This window comes from Archocentrus centrarchus, chromosome 21 (assembly GCF_007364275.1).
Source record: "Archocentrus centrarchus isolate MPI-CPG fArcCen1 chromosome 21, fArcCen1, whole genome shotgun sequence".
NCBI classification, from domain to species: Eukaryota; Metazoa; Chordata; class Actinopteri; order Cichliformes; family Cichlidae; genus Archocentrus; species Archocentrus centrarchus.
In genome coordinates, this window is record NC_044366.1 from 8,998,406 (window position 1) to 9,021,185 (window position 22,780).

Genomic DNA, 22,780 nt, shown 5'->3' on the forward strand with positions numbered 1-22,780 from the left:
AACCTCGCCTTCCCTTCCTATTTCACCCAGACAGCCTCATAACTCAAGCTCAGGGATGGCACAAAGTTGGCACTGTGATAGAACACAGGAAACAATGCCTCACCCCGGCATCTAGCTGCTAAACCTTGATAGCACTACACCTCCCACTCGCTCTCTCTCACTTGCTCTCCCATATGCACTGACAAATATATCTGTGGTAGAGTTATTATGTGTGATATGTCAACACGGGGAAAAATATGGTGCTAAAATGGGAGTGCAATCTGTTTTTAGTTTAGGCAGAGTAAACTTCTGTGTTTAAGGATTACGGTTCCTGAATTTGCACCATAGTCTGAAAATAAAACACTCAAATGTCAGAAAAATAAGCTTTCTAGAACAACTTTAACTGTAATGAAAGTTTGAGGAATCGTTTCTCGAACCCGACTTTGTTTACACCCCAGTTTAAGGTTTCTAAACGGCTGCTGGAGACAAACTCGTACCTGGATGTACTCTTTGTTGCTGTCCTCCCCAGGCGTCCATGCATTGTCGTTGTAATTGAGTCGGGCCTGTCGCGGCATCCAGCGTTCATCAAAGAAAGTTGATGATGCTGTGATCTGGTCATCTGTGATCTTTCCTGACTCCATTCCAAATGCGTTACTACAGTGGAAGGCTGGATGAGGAGAACAGGCGGAGCAAATGTTGACCAATATTCATGTTTTTTTTTTTTTTTATTATTTTAAAAGAAAACACACTATCGACTCAAACTTACTTTCACTGACTTCCTTGTGCGTCATGTTGTATCGAGCTGAGAAGCCATCTTTAGCCACAGCCATGTCAGTGTGGAAGGACAGAGAGAGAATCCCAGTGGATGACTGGATCTCAGGCGGTACCCTCGTCCCACAGTATCGACCAATCAGAGGGCCCACTGTCGATCAAACAGGAGTTATTGGATCAGTCAGCAGTCTGATTTATGTCATCATTTATTTGTTTGTTTTTTAACTCATGAAGGAATACGCTGTGTCAATCACACAAGATCGCACTCATCCAGGTGTCAGGATTAATCTTACATTTCTTTGTGAACCCCTTCATCTTTTAACCCTCACAGTTGTTTATTTATATCCTTTATGACTTGCACTGAAACACCGCCCACTGAAATCTGCTCATCACTCCACCTCCTCATGTCATCAACTCCCTTCCTTTCATCTATCTGCATATTTATACACACACACACACATATATGTACTGTATATATATGTGCGTGAATGTGCAAGGACCTAAGTGATTCCTCTACTGTCTTTTTCTCTAATACCACAACTTGTATATGTCAACACAAACAGATGAGTGTGATTTAAAGCCCGAGGGTGTGTGTGTGTGTGTGTGTGTGTGTGTGTGTGTGTGTGTGTGTGTGTGTGTGTGTGTGTGTGTGTGTGTGTGGTAAGGAGGGTGAGCACAAATAGTTGAATCATCCTGCTACTGCCTGCTGTTCTTTTACACACACAGATATACACATGAGAAGGCCTGTGGAGGAGGAGAGAAAATAGCTAGCAATCGATCAGTGCTATTGATTTTTTTCCCTTCCTTTTTGGAATGGGTGGATATTTGAAATAGGGCTCTTGAGCAAATAATGGTAATAACTCTTTTCTTGATTGTGGTGAGGAAAAGGAAAACGGGAAAAGAAGGCAAGAAAAAAGAGAAGGGACAGACAAATGTGCATATTTTTTAAGATTTTACACAATATTTGCTATAGAGCTCCCATCTTCTTTGCCTTGTGGACTGTGGGGTGACTTCCCCTTTGGATGGCTGCGATTAGTTTTTAGAAAATCTGTGCCTAATCAAGTGAAAACTGAGTTCTCTGCATGTTTATCATCTTGTTCTCTTTTCTTTCCATTTGAATAAATTGATTTTTATGCCAACTTGCTGTCTCTCAACATCTCCACCCTTCTTCCCACTCCTTTAACCTTTAACTGTTAAAAAAAAAAAAAAACCCTCTCTTTTCCGCTTGCCTTTTTCCTGTTAACTCTACCTGTTAAGGATTTTTTTTATTCCTGCAAAGGGTGAAACTAAAAGTCCTTCACCTTTGACCCTCACCCGGTAAATTTCCTCCCCTTTCAAACCCGCTCCCTCCTCATTTCACTCTTTGCTTTCATCTCGCTGTCTTTCCTGTCGCCTCCCTCCATCACTCAAAGCAGAGGTCTTTCATTCTCTTCTCTCTGAGCCCCTCTCTGTCTCTGTCTTTCTGCTGCACCTAAGGCTAAATTCATATTTACAGTAAAGGTCATAGAAAGGAAAGCACGAGTGTTGTCGTTCTTTTCAAACTGTTGAAAAGAAAATGTTTTCTAAGGGCTTTATAATATTTATTTATTTATTTATTATATTTTTAGTGAAATTGTCCAAAAAGGACAAATTTTAAAACAAAATTTCAAAATCTAAAATAAAATGGCATAGTTCTTCAAATGTTTATTTTTTAAAGACATATATATGCATATATATCCAAGACATAGCATTTCACTTCTTTCCAGCCCCGGTTTCTGACCTCCCTTAAAATCCCATTTCTTTTTTCTCCCAGTCTTCATCTTGAAGATACACCAGAGGTCTTCCGTCATTCCTTTATTCTTCCCAGCAGTGGATGACTTTTCTTTGCCCTTCCACTGCTCTTCTATTTCTTTCTACTGCTTCCATTGCTTGAAACTCAGTCCAAAGGTTGTGTTCCTTGGAGTTCTAAACTCTTCCAGTTTTTGTAGAAGTTGGACCAGAAATATCCTACCCTCCACTGTTCCTCCTCTCACCTCCTTCTTTTACTCCCTTTGCTCAGCAGCTCCTATTTTACTTTCCCCTTGAAAAAGTTACTAGTAGGTGCCAGCTTCCTGCCTGTGAGCTTAGCTTTCATCGACCAACGCATAGCTTCTAAAATAGTTGCTACACCACCTCAGTCAATAATGATGTAGGCAGGGCAAGAGTACATATATTACTCACTTTGCTCTCTGTACTGACTCATGACAGGGCTGAAATATTGTTTGACATCTCCATCTGGATCATCGCAATAGCCGCAACAGTAATATAGTGATTACATGATCCAAAGTATAAATGCTGTACCTCCTGGGAGCCCGTCCCATACTTCCAGCCAGTCGTACTTGCAGTCTCCATCTCCACCTGGCAGGGGATCATTCTCCAGGTCAAAGGTGAGGAAGGTGAGGGTGACATCCATCCTAGGTGGGACAATGATGATGAAGGCGCACTCCAGGTTGTGGGGGTATTTGTCAGGAAAACCCGGGGACTCAATGAGACCCGAAGGACTGGTAAAGTTACGGGAACAGTCTGAACCTGGGTTAAAGACAGAGAAACAAGACATATTTTAAGAAACTGTATACTAATCAAAATTTATGTTAATAGCAGTTAAATGTTGGTTTAACTCATTAACTGGAAAAAGGTTGGAACAAGATTTGTTTAGAGAAGGATGTAGACCCTCATTATACTTCAAACTAATGCTATTATTCTGGGCAGACACCCAGTGGTGCTGTTTTTAGAGCCGAGTGCTTTAAACTGTACTCAGTACATGTTTCTGTGTTTTTTGACTCTCAGCTCTGCTGCCTCCATTTTATTTAGACAACAACTTCACATAATATATGTTCAGTGCAGTTAATGTTTCACCGGGAATATCTGAAAAATGAAAGTCTATGATTAGGGTTCATTTGTGTGCTCAAGTAGCACGAGTTTCACATAAAAGCCAATCTTATGGAGAGACACACATCCTGAGACTTTCAAAGAGGACATGGAGGGAGAGTAAGAAAAGATAACATATTCAATATTTTCAAGTTTAAAGAAAAGTGGGTTTTTAAAGTGGCAAATCCCCGACCTTTCCACATTGTGTAAGAACACAAAAAATGAAACTAATATACTGCACTGAATGCCAAGTTTCGGTGTCCAGAGAGAAAGGGATCAGCCCATGTTTTAAGTGTACTTAAGCCAGATTTTTATTGCTAACAGTTCCTGGGAAAAAGCAGGGACAGCCCACTGTAATCTTTAAGAAAAATTAGCAACATAAGCGAGCTGAAGATGGTATGAGAGAAACAGAGTAGCAAGGAGCAAGGGAGACAGTCTGTTGACAGTATCATGGATGGGTGGTCTAGCAGTTAAGAGGAGCTTTAGACATCATAATACACGCACACGGTCACACACGCATAAACATGCTGTGACACTGCTCTAATACCCTCTCTAACACACACACACACACACACACACACACACACACACACACACACACACACACACACACACACACACACACACACACACACACACACACACACACACACACACACATTTTGGAGTGAATGCGGCTGCACCAACTGGACCATTATTCCCGCCCACCCAGCCATAAGACCAAACACTGTCTAAGCCTCTTAGGGTAACCCATGTCTCTCATGAGTTAATGAAGAGAAGTTAGAACACATTAAAAGAGTGTGCTTCGTGGCATGAAAAATGAACTTAAACATGCATGTTTTTAAGCGCAGTTATGTGTGTTTCTAACAACTTGTACAGTAGACATATTTCAGCTGAATTTTTTAGTGCAAACAGCTTGTGTTTTACGCTTTTAACAGCAACCCAAAGGGCTTTTGGAGCTTTAAGTCTGTTTCATTCTGACTTACATGCATAACTAAATTGATGGCATATTTTGAGCTGCAAAAATGCTTCTGAATTCAGTAAAGCACCATGGATAAACGGAGCTGGCGCAGACACTAATGTATAACTGCAGTTACAAGTGAGTGTAATTCGCAGAGTAAAGCACCAAACTTAAAGAAATTTGATTGTTTACTTTCAGTATGACTGGAGATGAGAAGACATTTTAACCATATGTTTCTGCTGTTCATAATCAACAGCCCTCCCTAGATTTAAAGCTGAGATTACACAGCCTTGATGACACGCACATGAACAGTTTCAGACACCACATATGTTTAGTTGCTCTAATGCATTTATAGCTGGTACCCTTACAGCACAGTCCGCGTGATAAAAATGATCACTAATCATAGCTTTACATATTTGTGAATGCACAAAGTATAACACTGTCTTGAAACTGATGGTTTTGTCTCCTACTTGCTGCTTTTTTTGTTTTTGTTTTTTTTTTTGACTGTGGAATTTCACTTAATACTTAAATCGGTCATGACGCGATGGAATTATGTCAGCTCCGATAAACTAAAGTATAATCACATTAACGAATGTGTCTCTTTGCACTTTCCCTTCATTCTGCTTTGTTTACTAATCTGCATGAATGCCTCCTTTGTTTCTGTGATCATTCATTTTCCACCATTTCATCTATTTTTAACGTGATAAAGATGGTCCGTATCAATATATCCCAGTTTTTTCTGTTCCACTTCCTAGTTTAATGTTTTTTGTTATTGTGACCTTTTTCCTCATGCAGTGACCTCAGATGCAAGCAAACACACGCTCACCCAGAGACAAACACTGTCTCTCTCTCTCTCTTTGCGTCTGGCCCCCCTGCAGAGTCCATCACTGAATAGCGTGGGCCCGTGTGACTATTAGTGTGAGTGCATGTGCATGTGTAGAATAAACGCCTGACCAGTTTTCTGCCGGCAGCGATTTTATTCCCCTCTCATTACTTCATGTTCATGGACACTGCAAAAACACTTATGCCCTCCTTTCTCCTGTCTTCCTCCAGTCTGCCCCATCTCCCTTTCTGCATCCACCTTGTCTGATTTCCTTTTCCGTTCTCCTTATTTACCATCTGTTTGAACTGGATAAGTGTGAAAGAAACACATGTTTAACTTGTAAGGGTTGCAGAATTGTGGTTAGCATGCCTGTGTGTTTTTGCATGAGCGTGTATGTGTGTGTGTGTTGCTGGGTAGATCTGGTGATGGTGCGTAAGGCTCACAGGGCTCTGGGAGGCAGGACTAGGTTTTTCAATGTGTACCTTAAAATTTTGTGCTGGCATGTAAACACTTTTATTTATCTAAATTGTGAGTATAAAACATAATTCCAATAAAAATCCACACATTTGTTTATGTGAAGCTGACATATAGACATCTATTTTTATTCAACCCATTTTTCAAGCAACTAGGCTGTTGGGCTGTCCTTTCATCAATCTCTAACACACACACACACACACACACACACACATGCACAGTAGATTTACTGTAGCATACACACTGAAGGGCACATACTGTCAGCGACCACACACAGTTTAACAGCTCCAGCAAAACCACAGCCTTGCTTTTCCATATGTGTTTGGATTCCACCTTAGTGTTGTTTAAGTTGGAGACTTGTGGTGCTGAAACTCCTCTGACATTACATTTCAGCCTCTGTCGATGAATCAGACTGGGGAGTTCTCTTAATAAACTCACTCTTGAAACAAATTACAGCTGACATAAAACCTAACTGTCACCCCTATAGCAATCCCACAGTTTACTAAAAGTTCAAAACATTAATTATTACTTTAGTGATGTAATGTAGGGGAATATTTGAAATTTCTCATGTCGACATGTAGACAAACTTGCATCTGCAGATATTCTGGGGCTGAAACCCTAACGATAAATGAAACATTCCTAATTGACTGTAAGTTTGTTGATCAGTTCTCCTATTTGTTGCATTACTTCAACCTTGGAGCACCTTTTCCTTGTTACTAGGTCAGATCTGGATCCACTTTCCTCAAAGAAAGTCAGGGGCGGGAAGAGGGAGCAATATGATTGGCTTAACTGTCTAATGAACTGACTCAATGGGTAGCCGGACCGAGGCAGAGAGGAAGTGCCTAAAGGCATTAGGTAGAAAGTAAACAACAGCAGTAATCGGAAGGATTGTCACGATAGCTTCCACATTACACGCCCAGTGCACATATAGAGGTGTTTGAGCATGTGTGCACATGTGGGAAGGTGTGGGTGTGCTTATATTACTCATAGAAATTGTTTTGCTCAGTTGTACTCACTTCCCATTACGGTCAAAAACTGGTGCTCACGAGGCAACATTTTAAATTAAGTGTTAATATGTGATTTTTTGGCTTTTGGCCTGGTGTAGGTAAAGGTCAGGGGTTGAGGTTCAGGCCAGGGTGAGTACACAATTAATTAATGCAATGTCCTCTTGAGCGACAAAGATAAGTAGTCTGCGTGTGCGTGTCTGAATTAACGTTTCTATGCAGACATGCAAGCTGCCCTGCATTTGTAAGTAACCCTTCAGCCTGCATCAGTGAATTCATATATGTGTGTGTGTGTGTGTCTGGTGAGTTCTGGGTCACAATAACAGCTGGGGGCACCCTGCCTAGACAGTGAAATTTGATTGGTTGTCACATATTCGCGGCTGTGTTTCTATTGGCTAGAATTTTACTACAATCTCCATAGTAACAGGGCTGTAAACAATAACAACAGTAGTGTGTCTATTTGTTTTGGCATTTAAGTTGCTTGATGAAGTTGATGTCTGCTCCTGGCGTACATGCAGCATGAATGTGTTGCATGTGCTTTTATTCTCCATCAAAATGCTTGCACACAAATGCGAACCTTCTCCTTACTCCACAATACATCGCAGTAACACGAAAGGTTTGTGACAGAGACTGCCCCTAAATGTTCAGCCAAGTGAATTAAGGCATTGAAAGGAGAACAGCAAAATCATTATTGATGCTAACAACCCAATAACACAGGGCAGTGAAACAGACTGAATCATTGAACTTTCTTATAACAAAGACTTCTAGTGTGAGGTTTAGATACAAACCACTTTCAAAAATGGGACGATTCACTTTAATTTAATATTTAACTAAATGCTCCCAAGAAATCAAGCCTTCCTCTTCCAAGAAAATGCTATCAGGCTAGTAAACAGTGTTCCATTGCAAGAATGGTTACTGCAAAACAGGACAAAAGATGTCAAATAAAATGTTGAATAAGTGAAAGAAAAACATCAGACAAGTGAATGGGTGAATTGCATCAAAGGAAAAAAAGTGATACATTCAAATTTTGGAAAGGTTTAAAAGAAGTAGGGCTGTGATTAATGCTTTTTTTAGGTTGTGAAATGTGTGCTAAAAAAGAAGACAATGTGTATACTTGTGCCTTAAACCTCTTCAGAACAAGTGCTTCTGCCCTTGTTTTTTTTCTGCATATTTTGTGCCTAGTAGTGAGTCTATATTTGCTAGTAAGTGGAGGCCATGAAAATACAGGAAAAGAGGAGAAGAGAAGCTTTTTCATCTTCCTTTTTCATTGAACAGAACAGAATGTGCAGGTGCCAAATACAGATATAAATTTAGATGGTTCTCCATGAGGGTATACAGATTGTCTAGCACACACTCACACACAAAATCTAGTCATCCACACAACCAGACGCTCAGTTGCACCTTCCAGGATAACAAGATCTTGTTACCCGTATGACAACAGCTTGAATTTTCCAAATGGCTCCATCATTACTGCCAGAAAAGGCTGGACACAGAATACACACACACATAAGTACAGACAAACTAAGAAATCTCCTGCGGGGGATATTCATAGGAGCAGGATTTTCTTTAAATAGGTTGTATATTAATAGCTACCAATTAAAAGCATTGCTTATATCTGAAATAAAATTTAATACTTGACCCTTTAAGTACATAATAATGCGTGTGATTGTGGTTATGGAAAAAATATCTGAACAAGGAATTTTTTTGTGTTGTAATCTCAGTAGGACTGTATGCAGAAGCATGCAACATCATTTCAAAACCAGGTACAAACTCACAAATGTGATTAACAAAGAATGCTTTTAATAGTTGCCCAAGTCACACATCATGTACATTTTACCAAATAAATCCCAGTAATGTTTTGGAATTGTGGTGTGGAAGTGTATTAAGATCAAAAAAGGAACAAAGTATGTTTACACACAAGGAAAAAAATCAAGCAGTGAACATTATGCTGAATTTAAAGTAATTGATTCACAAATCTTCCTTTCTCTTTTTCTGTGGCTCTCCCTGGGGTGCTTGGGTGTGAACACTGACACCCTTGTTCATCAGGTGGACTCTGTCATGTGTAAAAGTCTCACACACACACACACACACACACACACACACACACACACACACACACACACACACACACAGAGGGAAAAAGAACTCCCAAAACGTGAGTGCCAGCAAGTGAGAAACACCAACAAGCACACGTGTTGTGTTAGTACCCTCAGCCCTTTGTGTGTGTGCGTGTGTGTTTGTGTGTCTCAGGGGAACAGGGCTCAGGACTCAATAAGCAGGCATGTGTGGAATGCTTTCAGGGGGAACGGGACAAGATGGCCATGGGGCCGACGCTACGCGCCTCCCTGTCTCACTTGCCCTTGATCTCAATTGGTCTCGCTTTGCCTGACCCGTAGCAGCGTGAAGGGGAGCCATGTCGGATACACACACTTATACACACACACAAAATGCCATGAAGGGAGGAGATGTCTTGCCTGGACAGACTAAAGAGCTCTCGAGGGTCCTCGGCTGTGTCTCTTGTCGTTTTCTCTCTGTCTCCATTGACACTAGGGAGATAAACGAGGCTTGGTCGCCTAATGAAGCATGTTCAATCCTCTACTAGCTTGTAATACAGTTACTAATAGCCTATTCATGGGTGCAATTCTTATAAAATCCTCTTCACTCACTGTTAAGGCTGCCCATGTGTGCGGGTCATTTACAGTGATAATGTCCTTTTTGGGAGTGCTGGATAGACTTTATGGGTACAGACGAAGAGGGCTTTTTCAAGCGTACAATAGTGTCATACAGGGGTTTCCTGGCAGTTTAAATTCTAATTTAATAATGTCATTAGAGTTTATAAAGTTTGAGTCTGCAATCCGTGTCACCTGGTCTGTAGCCTGTCCCAGCCAGCATAGGGCGAGAGGCAGCAATATAAATCTCTCAACCCTGAATCATAAAGTAATTGCCAGAAAATTATAACTTTTTTGAAACTGGAGTGTTTATAGAGCCTTCTCATAAATTTAAAAAGAAATAAATTTAATATCAGTTTGTATATATATGCTTTTCTGCAATTTTCTGCTTCAAAATGTATTGTCCAAATTATTTAGGTTTTTTGGGGGAAAAAAAATCAAACTTATGATGTCGAGATCTCAAAAACTCATGGATCAAATAAGATACACTTGGCATTACAGGGATAAGCAAAGGCAGGTATCCCCACCTGTGGTCAAATTAGAACCACCAGTCAATCTGACATGTATGGCAGGCGGCTGTGGTTCAAGTGACAGAGCTGGTCTTCTACCAATCAGAAGGTCTGTGGCACCCTCTCTCCTCCAGCCTGCATGCTGAAGGATCCTTCCACAAGATATTGAACCTGAGGTGCCCTGATACAGTACAAAGTGCTTTGACTGCTCAACTGAGTAGAAAGGCAAACAGAAACTCCACACAGAAAGCCTGAAAGTGCTAAACCCTGCACCATATCAACTCTATTTGGAACACTAGAAATGAAGTGTTCAATACAAAAAAAAGTGTCACTGTTTCATCATTAATTTAAAAAAAAAAAAAAACAAGTGGTGCTGGGCACAACAAACCCTTCCGTCACTCTCCAAATACTGAGTCACCAAGGTAACACATAGGTCCTATTGCACATGCCCATAATTTTCCTTTGACCTTAACCTTGAGGTCAAGGTCGCCAGGATTCAAACTTGTCCAAGATTTTTTTGTAGATGCAGCTATGGTGTGAATTTGAAATCTGTTCAAAGTTATCGCGTTCACAAGTTTTTCTGAAAAACCTGACCTCTGACCTTGACCCAACTATCGCAAAAAAAAAAAATTTCATACAGTCATCTAGGGGTCACTGGCCATCTTTTGGGCAATCTGGTATGAATCGGATTCATATTTGCTGGTGGAATAAAATGTTTTTGTGAAATGTAAGTGAAACAGCTGCATTTACCTGTTTTGAAGATTTCATAGCGAAGCGAGAACCCTGCCCCCTGGTGGGCATAGTCTGACACAAACTTGATGTGGAGTGCAGGACCTGACGATATGATCGGTGCGGGGGCGATGTTACTGCAGTGCTTCCCAAGTAGGTCAGCTGACCTCGAGTTCCCATCATGGATCTCTACATAGTCATACCTGCAAAAAAATAAACACATCTCACTAAATACCTGGACTGAATTTCAATGCCATTTTAGTTGCAATCCAGAGATGTGTAGCTGGTACAAAGAAGCATTCATGTATCAATTTTCAGTCTATAATATCTGTGCACCTACTTAATCATCTGAAGACATTAAATTAGTGTACTGATAAGGTGTTTAGTACAGGAGAGGAAATTATGCTTCAATTACATGAAGAGAAAATTGTTAAATTCCCTACACGCTGCTTTTATTAGTCTTTTTTTCCCCTTTCTTTTTTATTTGGCAGGCATCACATTGGATTTGGTTATAAAAAGGAAGCAATGAGCAGATTGTTTGCATCTATAAGGGGCTAGAGGGACTTCTGAAAGCACAGTTACTATCAGCAGAGGCATGGGTGTCATTACGATTCGAATAAATACAGCAGAAGAAGCTGGCAGTTCACATATGATGTAAGATGAAAAGAACCACCTGCATAAAGCAAAATAGGAAAGAAACCTTTTTAGAATTCCATAACTGCGCCATAACCGACTGATTACATACTTTGTGGTCTACGAAACCCCATTTTGGGGACTATAACGACATTGAAATAAAAACAAAAGGAAAGTATGAGTAATATAATAAGCTCTCTTTTACTTTGCATAAGTACACAGTGATGTCACACACATACTGCAGTTTAGAAAGTCCCACAAACGGATTCCCACTTTCACATAATACATTTACAAATTTGATGACTTTCAAAGCAACAGAATGCAACACACACAAAAAAGAAAGAAAATGGAAACAAAAAAAATGTCAGTTGAACAATGATTGAGCCATTTCCCATAAATCACAAGCTTTCTGGTTTAAGGGTCAAAGCCACAAATGTAAACAAAAGCAATCTGTTTGAACCATGAATAGACACTATGCCCTTTGATGCTTTAAATTAACTAATGTGCTCCAAATGACTCCAGCTTACATCCTGCAGAAATGTGATTTAATAATGTTTGTAACTCAGCTTGCTGTCCACATTGTCAGAAAGGATTCAGGTCATATTAGTACTGTTATACCCGCTTGACTTGGAAAAATGCCAAACTTTGTTTATTACTTTAGAGGCTGTGTCAATTTTTTTTACTTTAAAATATGAGAGAAAGCAACTGCAATAAACAAGGATTCCTTCATAAGAGATGAACTACAATTGATTAAGAATATCAACAACTAAATGACAGTTTCCCTATCAAGTGCTGATACTGTTTAATAGTTTTTTTTTGTCTCTTTTATTGTATGAAAACAGAAATAACATAAAGATTCACACTAAAATCATAATTATCCACAATATTACACTTTTATTTACTACAGATCAGCAAAAGGGATGTTAGAAATTGTTTTCCTCTGTAAAAGGATGGTACTGACAGCACATCTATTTTTATTTTTGTTTCTTTCATGTTTCTGAGCACAAATGTTACAGTCTATCTCTAGACCGACAGCAGGAGCGTTGCCTCTGTGTCTGAATACCAAAGACGCACCTGCCTGTCTCTAAATAGCTTCCTGGAAAGAAATTCCTTCAGCAACTAACTTTAATTAGGTATTTTCTTACAGCAAAACAAAACTTTGGCCGACCTCTTCCTGGACATGTTTGCCGAGTACTTCTGACCACATTAACGCTGGGTCACATGAATTGCTTTAACATGAGTTTTTAAACATTTCTCTAAATAATCAAATGGACATGCTTCCCAAGAGGTTTTTACATTTATGCCAGAGTTTAAAAAGTTTATACTTTTCAAAAAAACACTTAACTAGCAGCAGAAGGCCACCCAGTGAGCCAGTGGATGAATGTAGCATGCGCCACTGGATATTAAAAGTGCAGTACAGATGCATTAATGTTAAAAACATATATGAGGGGTGTTAGCCTTTTCGTGATTTGTCAGCTTGCATTTGTTATGAACAGTGTTAGGTGTAACATGTTTATTTAACCCATTACTGTACTAAATTTAGTATTCACATTACAGTTACAATTATGTTGTTACTTGTGTCACAAAGTTTCTTCAGTTATCTGCAGGATGGGCACATAGAAGGAAATAAAAATGCCAAACATGTCTTTTTCTTCCTGCTCCTGCACTACAATCAGTTGATTTCAGTTAGTGTGCAGGGAGGAGAAAATCGTGGAGTGGTCTTCTAAGGAGCAGTGATATGAGCATTATTTTTATTTTATTGCATGAAAGGACAGGTGTGTGATGGTAAAGTGCAAACAGCATCCAGGACAGAAATAATTGCATTATATTGCAAAGATCTGCACAGACAGCATGCTAACACAAGCAAGTGAAGAACCCAGAGTGGTGTTAAAGCTGACCCCAGGCCTGCAGCCAGAGCCTGATCTTAAACAGGTAACAAAGGCAGTGATGAGCAGTCAGACTCAGCACTGTAGCCTCCAGTTCTGTAACTGATTCTACAGTAGAATTGCAGTGGCACTAATAGAAAACACTAAAAAACACAAACAGAAAAATTATATGCACATCCTCATTAGGATAGGGATTTGTGTTGGTGTGTGGGACTGTACCCTTAAGTTTATATTGTTAATTATGTCACAATGCATTTTGGGCCATGGTATGGAGTAATGCAAAAATAATACATTGAGCTACTTTCCCCAGGGATTAAATGCATTAATAATAATAAAAAAAGTAACAAGTAATGTGTCATACATTACTAGTTTTAAGTAATGGCCACAACAGTGGCTATGAATGCTGTCGTTTCTGAACACAGAAGCCAAAACACATACACAGATGCACTGCTTTTGTCATTTAAAAGGACAGTAATTAATTCTGCAAAGATTATTCAGCCCCAACTCAGAACCTTATAACAAGGCACCTGGTTTTAAGAAAGCAGCAACCTCTGTTGTTGAAAATGAAGACAACACACAAGTGACAAAACTGCAGTTCCCCAAATGGCCACTGGAGGCCAGCTCCATAGGCGAGTCAGTCTCCATGCACTCCCATATTCAGAATCAGAATCAGAATCAGAATCAGAAGGTTTTTATTGCCATATTAAACTGTTTGACTTTAGTGGAGGAAAAGGATGTTTACATCCTGGTACAAAACCAGTAAAACAAATAACACGAGGTTAACTGTACATACAGCATGTCCAAAAGTGTTTTGGTGACTGCCATTCCAGCCATCCATTCTCTTCCACTGATTCAGGGTCACAGCTGGGCTGGAGTGTATCCACTGCAATTCTAGTATTTATTACTATGTTACTTATCCCTAATTAACAAGTATTTTTGTCTGTGTCCTGCACCCATATAACATGTGGCTTAGTAATCAAGCTTGTTAGCATAACCTGATGGCTGTGTACATCATTTATGTACAGTTATAATTTTAACTCTAGTCAAGTCCTGCTGTTTAGTGCTCTTTTCTCATGATTTGATACATCCTGCCATAATTAAATACCATGCATCCATCTTCTTTTGCTTATCCAATTTTTGAGGGTGGGTATCCTAGCCGCCATAGAGTGAGAGGCAGTCTGTCTGTGGCCAACACAGAGAAATAACTGCCAAACTTTTAATGTTGTTACATTTTCATCATGTTTACTCTCAGTAAGCATTTTACCGCATATGCAGCCTTGAACAATAAACTCTATAAACAATAGCAGTGATTTCAAGACTAGGGAAGCAGACAGCTTTGTAAATGTGTGAGTGTGTAGCCTGACAGGTGAGCCACCTCCCGACATAATGAGGGTCACACACCTCCTACTCTCCCATCATGTTTTGTGAGGAACTAACACAGTTATGACGCAAGCTGTCACTGTGCTGTGAGCATGTGTGTGTGCATCTGTGTGTGTGGATGTGCGTGCATGTGTGCATGTGTACGTGTCATAGTTCCTGTCATATTTCCCCAAGAGAACGCCTCATTGTGGTGACAGTTTCCTCCTCCCCTCTCTGGCATTGACAACTTTGTTTAACAGTTAGTCATATCCGCACAAGATCTCCTTTTCTTTCTTTGTTCTGGCCTGCTCTTTTTCAATTTATTCCTAGCGGTTTCTTTCGACTGTCATTCTTTTTCTCCCTTCTTTCCTCTCTTTTTTGGTGTAGCGTGTTGTCAGGCACATAACCAGTGGCCAGGAGCCAGAGTGTGGGTAAGAGAAAGGAAGCAGAGGTGGGGAAGAAAGATTAGTGGAGTTTTTTTAATCTTTTCATTTTTAACTCTACTTCATTATTAGCAACTAATAGGAAATGGAGATTATGAGCAAGATAGACAGGTGGCAAAAAAAAACCCCATAATCATTTTTTCCGAGGCCCAGCTGTCCCCATCGACACCAAAATACTCGAGCCTGGTATTATCCTCTTTGGAAAGCATTTTGGAAAAAGCTCTGTTTTCAGGTGTAGAAGCAGGTTCAAAATGAAGAGGAGAAGATTTAAAATTTAGCCGGCACAGTGCAGATGTAGCCTGAGAGAGAACATGACACTGCATTCACTCTGCCAACTCCACACCTATAAGACAGACAGAGACAGGTGGATTCCATGCCAACCTCCCTCCCTACAGCTCTCTGCTTTTGGTAGAAAGCAAAGACACACACTCGCATGAGACCTGCATCCACACACACATATAAACACATGGGTACACACACAGGCCCTGTGGCCATGCACATTGATCTGGAGAAGGGTTTGAGGTTTCCAATCTGTCTATGTGTAGGAGGTTCAGAGCTTCTAACAAACTGTTTAATCCCATCACCCCAATATATTTCAATTCAGCCAATCAGTGATTTACTGAGACTTGCCATAGGGAATAACAAGAACCCCAAATTTGTTTCTCCACACTTCTCCCTAAAATGCATTTGTTAACGAGCTGTTAAATTTCATGAAGGAATTTATGAGGGGAAAAAAAAACAAAACAAACACACAAATGTTTAAAAAACATGTAACATGGGAGACTATAACCAGGACAAGCTTCAAGGATTGTAAGCACAAACTGAGCTGTGAAAGAGGCCTTAAACCAACTCTAACATCTGACATTCCGAGAGATGTGTGTGTCTGTGTTTGTTTGTGTTTTGGGGATGTTTCAGAAGCGAGAAAGCCAAGGCTTTTCCAAAGCCTGCCTGACGGGAAGCAAGGAAAAGATTTGGATGCAGATGAACTTCCACCCCTCCTTCGTTCTAATTGCCTTTCACACGTTCTCTCTCTGTCTCTCTCTTTAGTTTGGGAGTTTGTCTTCTTTCACCTGCACATTTCTTTCAACATCAGAGTGCCCTCAGCAGCAGACAGAGCGTCTGTGCAGCACACATGACCGGTCACAGCAAACACAACAAAGAGAGCTGAAACAGGGCCAGCTGGGCATTTAAGTGTGACAGGATTTTGATGATTGGAGAAAACAGAGCGAGTGGATGTCTTTTAAAGTGCTTTTGTGTTGCATTGTGTTAAATGGTGCAATTTTAATCTCTTAAATGTTTTGTTTAATTTAGTGATTTTTTTGTTTGAAGCTACTTTTGAACTGTTTTTGGAACTTTTTTTTAAACAAAGAAGACATTGTGATTTTAATCATGAAATCAGTTGCAGCTTAAGGGACTTAATCATCCTGTGATATGAAATTGCTACTTTTTGTGGGTGTTTTTTGTTTATTTTTTTGTAAGTTATGGTTTCGAGGAAGGGAATTAAAACAGCTTTTTTTAAAGGAAATGAAATTTGTTGCATAGGCAATTCATACGCACATGCATGCAGACATCCTTTCCAGATTCGGCCGTGTGAATGATGTAATGGACATTAAACTAAGTTAATCATCAGAGGTATTTTAAAGCTGTTGAAAAGGAAGTGAAATTTAACTACTGACTCACTGTCAAGACAAGGAATAATTATAGATTTGGTTTAAGCAAGCCTCTGGGTATCACAATGCTTCTTGTAACAGTGCATGTTCACAGCCTGGTACAATCAAATGGTTTTGCTCTCCACTTTACCCCATTCACAACAACTCTACATGATTACAGATGCTTTTACTGACTGGTAGATGCTGACACAGGCAACTCTGTAGCCAGTAGCTATCTGCTATGCTTCGCCTTTTCCAATCTGAGTCACTGAACTGCACTTTTAGCCATGTTTGTGGTTTTGTTGCCTTTTTAAGCGTTTTATTACAAATATTAGATAAATAACGTGGCTTGTTGTGTGTTTCACTGCACTAATAGACTGTCCATGAAATCTTTGGTTCATTTTTTGAGGGGAGGGTGTGGGGGGTGAAACATTTGTATGCTACTCAGCACAAATTAGCAGTTATTAGAATCTGTGTAATGCACTCACACAGTCTATGGGTGCACCTTTTTAACCAAGCTTGCTAATAAGTTAATTTGCCACCATTTCATTAAAATATGGTTACTTCTGAATTTTAAAAAAAAGGAGATTCAATGGCAGTGAAACTATGGTCAAGCTTCAAAATGTGAATGCACAAACTAAATGGTGGTTTGCAGCTGCTTTGCCCATATTTTTTATACAGTCTGAGGCTATGGGTAAAAATAATTTCTGAATAGGGTTATCAGAACTCAGAGCTACTACTTGTTTCATATTCAAAATATTTATAGTTGATTATTGTGGATAAGACAGTGGGTCCCCCTGCAGCACTTATGTTATATGATTTAATTCCAGAGTTCATTTGTGTACGACCCGCACACCAGCTCCCTGTTAATACAGTATATTCATGTACCTGTGTAAACTTAAAGCAAAGTCAGTTTGTCACCTAACCAGTTAATAGAGGAGTGAGGAGGATGACTGACTTCACTGATATCAAGTATAGGACTATTACTGCAGACAGCTGGGACAGTGTGTGTTGTGGTGTATAGCGTATGTACGTGGATGTGGATGTGTCTGTCCAGCAGTAGCTCCACGACAACCAATCGATTCCTCATTATGGCTTTAACACACATTGATCAGGATCAGTCCTTCACTGCTGCACACACATATACACCACATTCGTGCACAGATACACACACATTACACACTATTATACACTAACAGACTAGGTACAGGTAGACCTTCAGGGCACTGGGGAGTGTCTGTAAATCAGAGAATGATATTATCATATTACCTACACTACCTGAGGGGTGTGGTGGTGTGTGTGTGTGTGTGGTGTGTGTGTGTGTGTGTGTGTGTGTGTGTGTGTGTGTGTGTGTGTGTGTGTGTGTGTGTGTGTGTGTGTGTGTGTGGTGTGTGTGTGTGTGTGGTGAGCGAGAGACAGATAGATAGAGTGGATTTCCTAAAATCACCACCTTGGAGCTTAACAAATTTTCTAATTCTTTTTCTGTAACATCAGGTCACTCAAGCAGTGGAAGATAACTTAATCTAACTTCCAGTGGGGTTGAAGTGTCTGCTTATTAGTTTCTGCACTGGTTATGTACTCGAGGCATTTCTCTAGTTTGGGAAGAATAACCTGCTTCCCAAGCTGAAAAAGCAACACTTTGAATCATTGCTGCTTTTTTTGTTAGTTTTTTATTGCACATAATATCAGAGATTTGGATCAATGAAAGATCACATGGAAACATCTGAAGAATGAAACCATCCAAAGCAATAAATAAATAAATAAAAATACTGAGGAAAATCTCATCAGCTTGTGACAGTGAGGTTATGTTAACATGCATACTGGTGACAAAACATTTGTCTAGGTCTCTTCAGCTGGCTGCATTGCTCAGCATCCATATGTGTTGCTCTCCATATTGTCAGCATGTGAATGTAATTTCAGCACAAATACAACCCTATATGGGAGTGGTAGTAACTGCAGATGTTGTTTATTGCCTCAGTGTACAGAAGCTACTGTTATTGGGTCACCTATGTAGCTCAGTGGCAGACAAGTGATGAACAATGACTATGCAACAAGAACAACAAGCGTCCGCTCTCTACAAATAAACTGGCAGCACGACCGTGATCAACCGGCAGGGGGGAAAAAAGGCATGCCTCACACTGCTTTGTAGACATCTGGTGCAGTTGGTGCCTGAAGGTTTGCCTGGAGAGGAATTTTCCTTTCTCAAAAGCAGGCAAATAAACTTAAACTATGTATCGTACCACAGATTTGGGCTCAGAGAAGAACCCTTAGCTTCTTTGTGTTGGGACGCTTGTCAGGGTGCACCACTCTCCTGCTTGTAGTAACTGTGATGTTAATTCAACATGCAGGCAGCTGCTAAATGCCCACAGCTGGTATTGAACAACCACTGTCACTCCATATGTTGTTCTTCTTTCTTCCTCCCTCTGTCATACTAGGCTTTTCATCTCTCCTCCACCTTTCTCTTTTGCCACTGCCCTAAGGCTAGTGTCACGTCACATCACTCTCCTTTATTCTTCTCTTGGTCAGATCACTGGGACTTCTGCTCACAGTCAGGTGTGTGTATTTGTGTATGTGACAAAATATTAGAATCACAACACTCAGTACTGTGTGATTAATCAATGTTTGTATTTTATTATCTGGTTTAGATTAAACTAGACATCTTTGCAAAGTAATGTGAGAAGCGAAGAGAAGAGAAGAGAAAGAGAGAGAAGAGAAGAGAAGAGAAAGAGAAGAGAAGAGAAGAGAAGAGAGAGAAGAGAAGAGAAAGAGAAGAGAAGAGAAGAGAAGAGAAGAGAAGAGAAGAGAAGAGAAGAGATAGCGTGAAGTTAAATGATTGATTGAGGTAGAGTACAAAGACAAGGTCTAAATCATTAGTGAAACCATTAATGTTGGCTGGTGCTTCTCTGTCATATAATCACTTTTTAACTCACTGCTTTACTCCACACTTATTGTTTAAGCCATACAGCCGTGAAAATGGTGATGTGACTGTCTGCCGGTTACACGGTACCAGGGTTTATTTTAGAACCAGAATATGCTGGCACTTTCTGCTTCTACTCTTTATGGAGGTTTATGGAACCTTCATACTGCATGTCAGTGTGTGTTTATCATTTCAATATAAGCAGGCAGCATTTTACTAGGGTGTGGTCCCTCTGAATATGAGGAGGTCGAGGTAGACACCAACACAGAAAGGGAACTCAAGTGATCTATGGATGCAAATTAAAGAGGATGAGGACAAGTATGAATAAGTAGATGCATTTTAAAGTTAGAAAGAGAGAGGGAGAGGAAGTTTTAAAAAAAAAGACTGGCAGAGAGAAGAGGGGGAGAGTTTGGCAGGTGGTTTGCTGTCTATTTCTTCTGATATATAATGCTGAATAATGACATGGACTATAAAATACTGGCACACAGCAGAAAGAAGATGGCGGGAAAGGAAAGGAAAGGAAAGGAAAGGAAAGGAAAGGAAAGGAAAGGAAAGGAAAGGAAAGGAAAGAAATTAGATGCATATAGAGACAGGAGATTGAACAAGATGAGGCCAAAAGGAAAGAAGAGGACAGGTGATGAAGAAAGCGGCAGAAGGCAGGAGGAAAATGAAGGTGGGAATGACAAAGTTGCAAGAGTAAATGAAAGATGATAGATGGGGTCCACTGGACAGCAGCGAGAGGGTGGGAGGGGCAAGGAAGGGTGAGCTGAACAGTGGGAAGGGAACAGGAAAAGAGCCAAGAGGAAGAGGAGAGGAGAGAGGGAGAGGAGGTAGCTGTCAGGATGATTTGAGCCTGCCCCCAATGGACCCTGACGCTGCACTTTTCCCTGAGCTTGTGTGTGTGTGTGTGTGTGTACACACGTTCTTTCCAAACACTCCAAATAGAGATCTTGCTTTCAGAGACAGAGCAGTGCAGTGAGCTAAGAGGAAAGTATGAAGCAGTCAACCAGCTGCTGCCTCATACAGTAAACTTTAAGAAACAATTTTTTATATTCACTATGCCAGAAGTTGCCACATGCATCAAGAGAAGTGCTATACCTGTATTTCACAAATACTGCACACACACACAGAGAAGAAAGTGTGGCTTTTCTCTTTAGTATATTTGTGAAAAATAATAAGGTTTAAGAACTTCATCCAAAAAGCTGTCAAAGAACTGGAATTGTTGCCGCATTGAGACTTCTTTACTGTCATTTGCACTGCTAAAGCAATGGTCTGAGAGTTAGAAAAGGTTTATGTCACTGTCATATCTGCCATATGTTAATTCAATCATAACAAGCATGCTCGCCCTGCCTTCTCCTCATCAAAAAAAGCAAAGGAGCATATACATGCTTATACTGGCTGAGCTGTAGGACACTCCACTGTCTAAACACTACAAAATTCAGCTCTGCTTTAAACCCCTTGCCCTCTAAATTTTCTAACATTCAACAGAAGGAGAAACTGAGTCTGACCGTTTCTGACAATCACACCCATCTTCATGCTCTATTTTGAGATAAGAAAGTATGCAGGGTTTGGACTCACACGCTAACACAATACTCCAGGAGAGACACATATTTAAAAATTGTTTCTCAGTGCGCTCTAGGACAGCTGGTATTTCACAGTTTATAAACATATTTGATTTCCTGTATGGTTCTTAACACAGTGTTAGGTGTGCTGAATAACAGCGACACCAAGCATACATGCCTCTCAGGTGAAATAAAGCAGAAAATTCTCATCCCAGGAAATCAAATGCTGTTGTTCTATCAGATGTCGATGGTAATGTGGATGAAGACAGTGTTGTGCTATCAGCTGTGGCAACATTGGACATCAATGAAAATGACCCTGGTTTCAAAGAGCAGTAAAGTCTTCATTTGGAGGTCACACGGATGGAGCAAATTGTGAGTTTGTCGCCCAGGATACTGCGGTTGTGTGTCCTATTTTGAACTTTGATTTATTTGTGTTTTACTCACTAAGCAGTGACAATTAAGTTTAGGCACCAAAAACTGCTTGCTTAGGTTTAGCAAAAGATCACGATTTTGGTTAAAATATTCTTAATCACAACATTAAACTGACATGTTGAGAAATTTACAAGTGTCCATAAGTGACAAACTGGGAATTAAAGACATTCTTATTATGCTATAACCGAGTGCATTGAAGCAATAACAGCAAAGGGCAGCTCGTGTATATCACCGAGAAACCAGCAACAAAGGCCACCATGTAACACCCTCAGAGTGAGAACAAGCTGAAATGTCTTAAATAATCGGACACCTGACATGAAACATCTTTCATCATCTATAAAAACTAAAATGAAAAAGATACAAAACAGACAAAAAGCAACACAAGCTGTATATAAGTATATTATGTGGTTCCGACTGTCTTTGCCTTTTTTCACAAAATACACAGCAGACTTATATTTCCTGTCACATAATGAACATACGTGGTACCATACTGACTGTCATGTGATGGAAACCGGGAAGTCACGCTGATTCATGGAGTTCCTGATGTTCTTGTTGTTCCTTTTCATCTCCCTGAGTCCCCTCAGCTGTTTCCCTGCACTTAAATTACTGCTGTACATGAATCTTAATGAAAACATCTCTCTCTGTTCTGGCTTCCACTCCATCGATTTTCACTGCAGAGCCACCAGAGTGCTTGACAAAATGTGATGCATTATAGATTACAGATTCCCATCTTAAATTGCAATCAGGACCATAATAGATGAGACTGCTTTATCATAGTGACATAATAAACAAGTCCTGTCTGGCTGGGCATGCAGATTCATAACAGTGCTGTTTGTGCAGTTTCGTGTATGTCTAAGTGTTAGTGAATGCTTCTTTGAGGGACAGATGCTACTGTATCATGGGGGGGTTGTTTTTAATGATAAAAAAGAGACTGGGAGGAAGCATATGCTTGTTCATAATTCACTCTTTGTCTGTTAACACAGATGACTCCTTTGTCCCAATAAAGTGAGTGTGTGTATTTTCCTCTCCACAAACTAAAGATTAATGGCAGTTTTCAGTTGCTTGAGCTGAAAATCTGCACAGCCAAGAAAAGA

General features: G+C 40.1%; 1 protein-coding gene across 1 annotated transcript in view; it reads right to left on the minus strand.

Moving 5' to 3' along the window:
* Positions 1 to 22,780, minus strand: part of LOC115800637 (neuropilin-2-like) — an 83,041-nt gene that overhangs the window by 58,169 nt on the left and 2,092 nt on the right. Inside the window, exons 3-6 of the mRNA XM_030758119.1 lie at positions 10,827 to 11,008; positions 3,070 to 3,297; positions 746 to 901; positions 477 to 646 (exon numbers count right to left, since the gene is read on the minus strand). Coding sequence (XP_030613979.1) covers positions 477 to 646; positions 746 to 901; positions 3,070 to 3,297; positions 10,827 to 11,008 — 736 coding nt within the window. The remainder of the gene's footprint in view (positions 1 to 476; positions 647 to 745; positions 902 to 3,069; positions 3,298 to 10,826; positions 11,009 to 22,780) is intronic.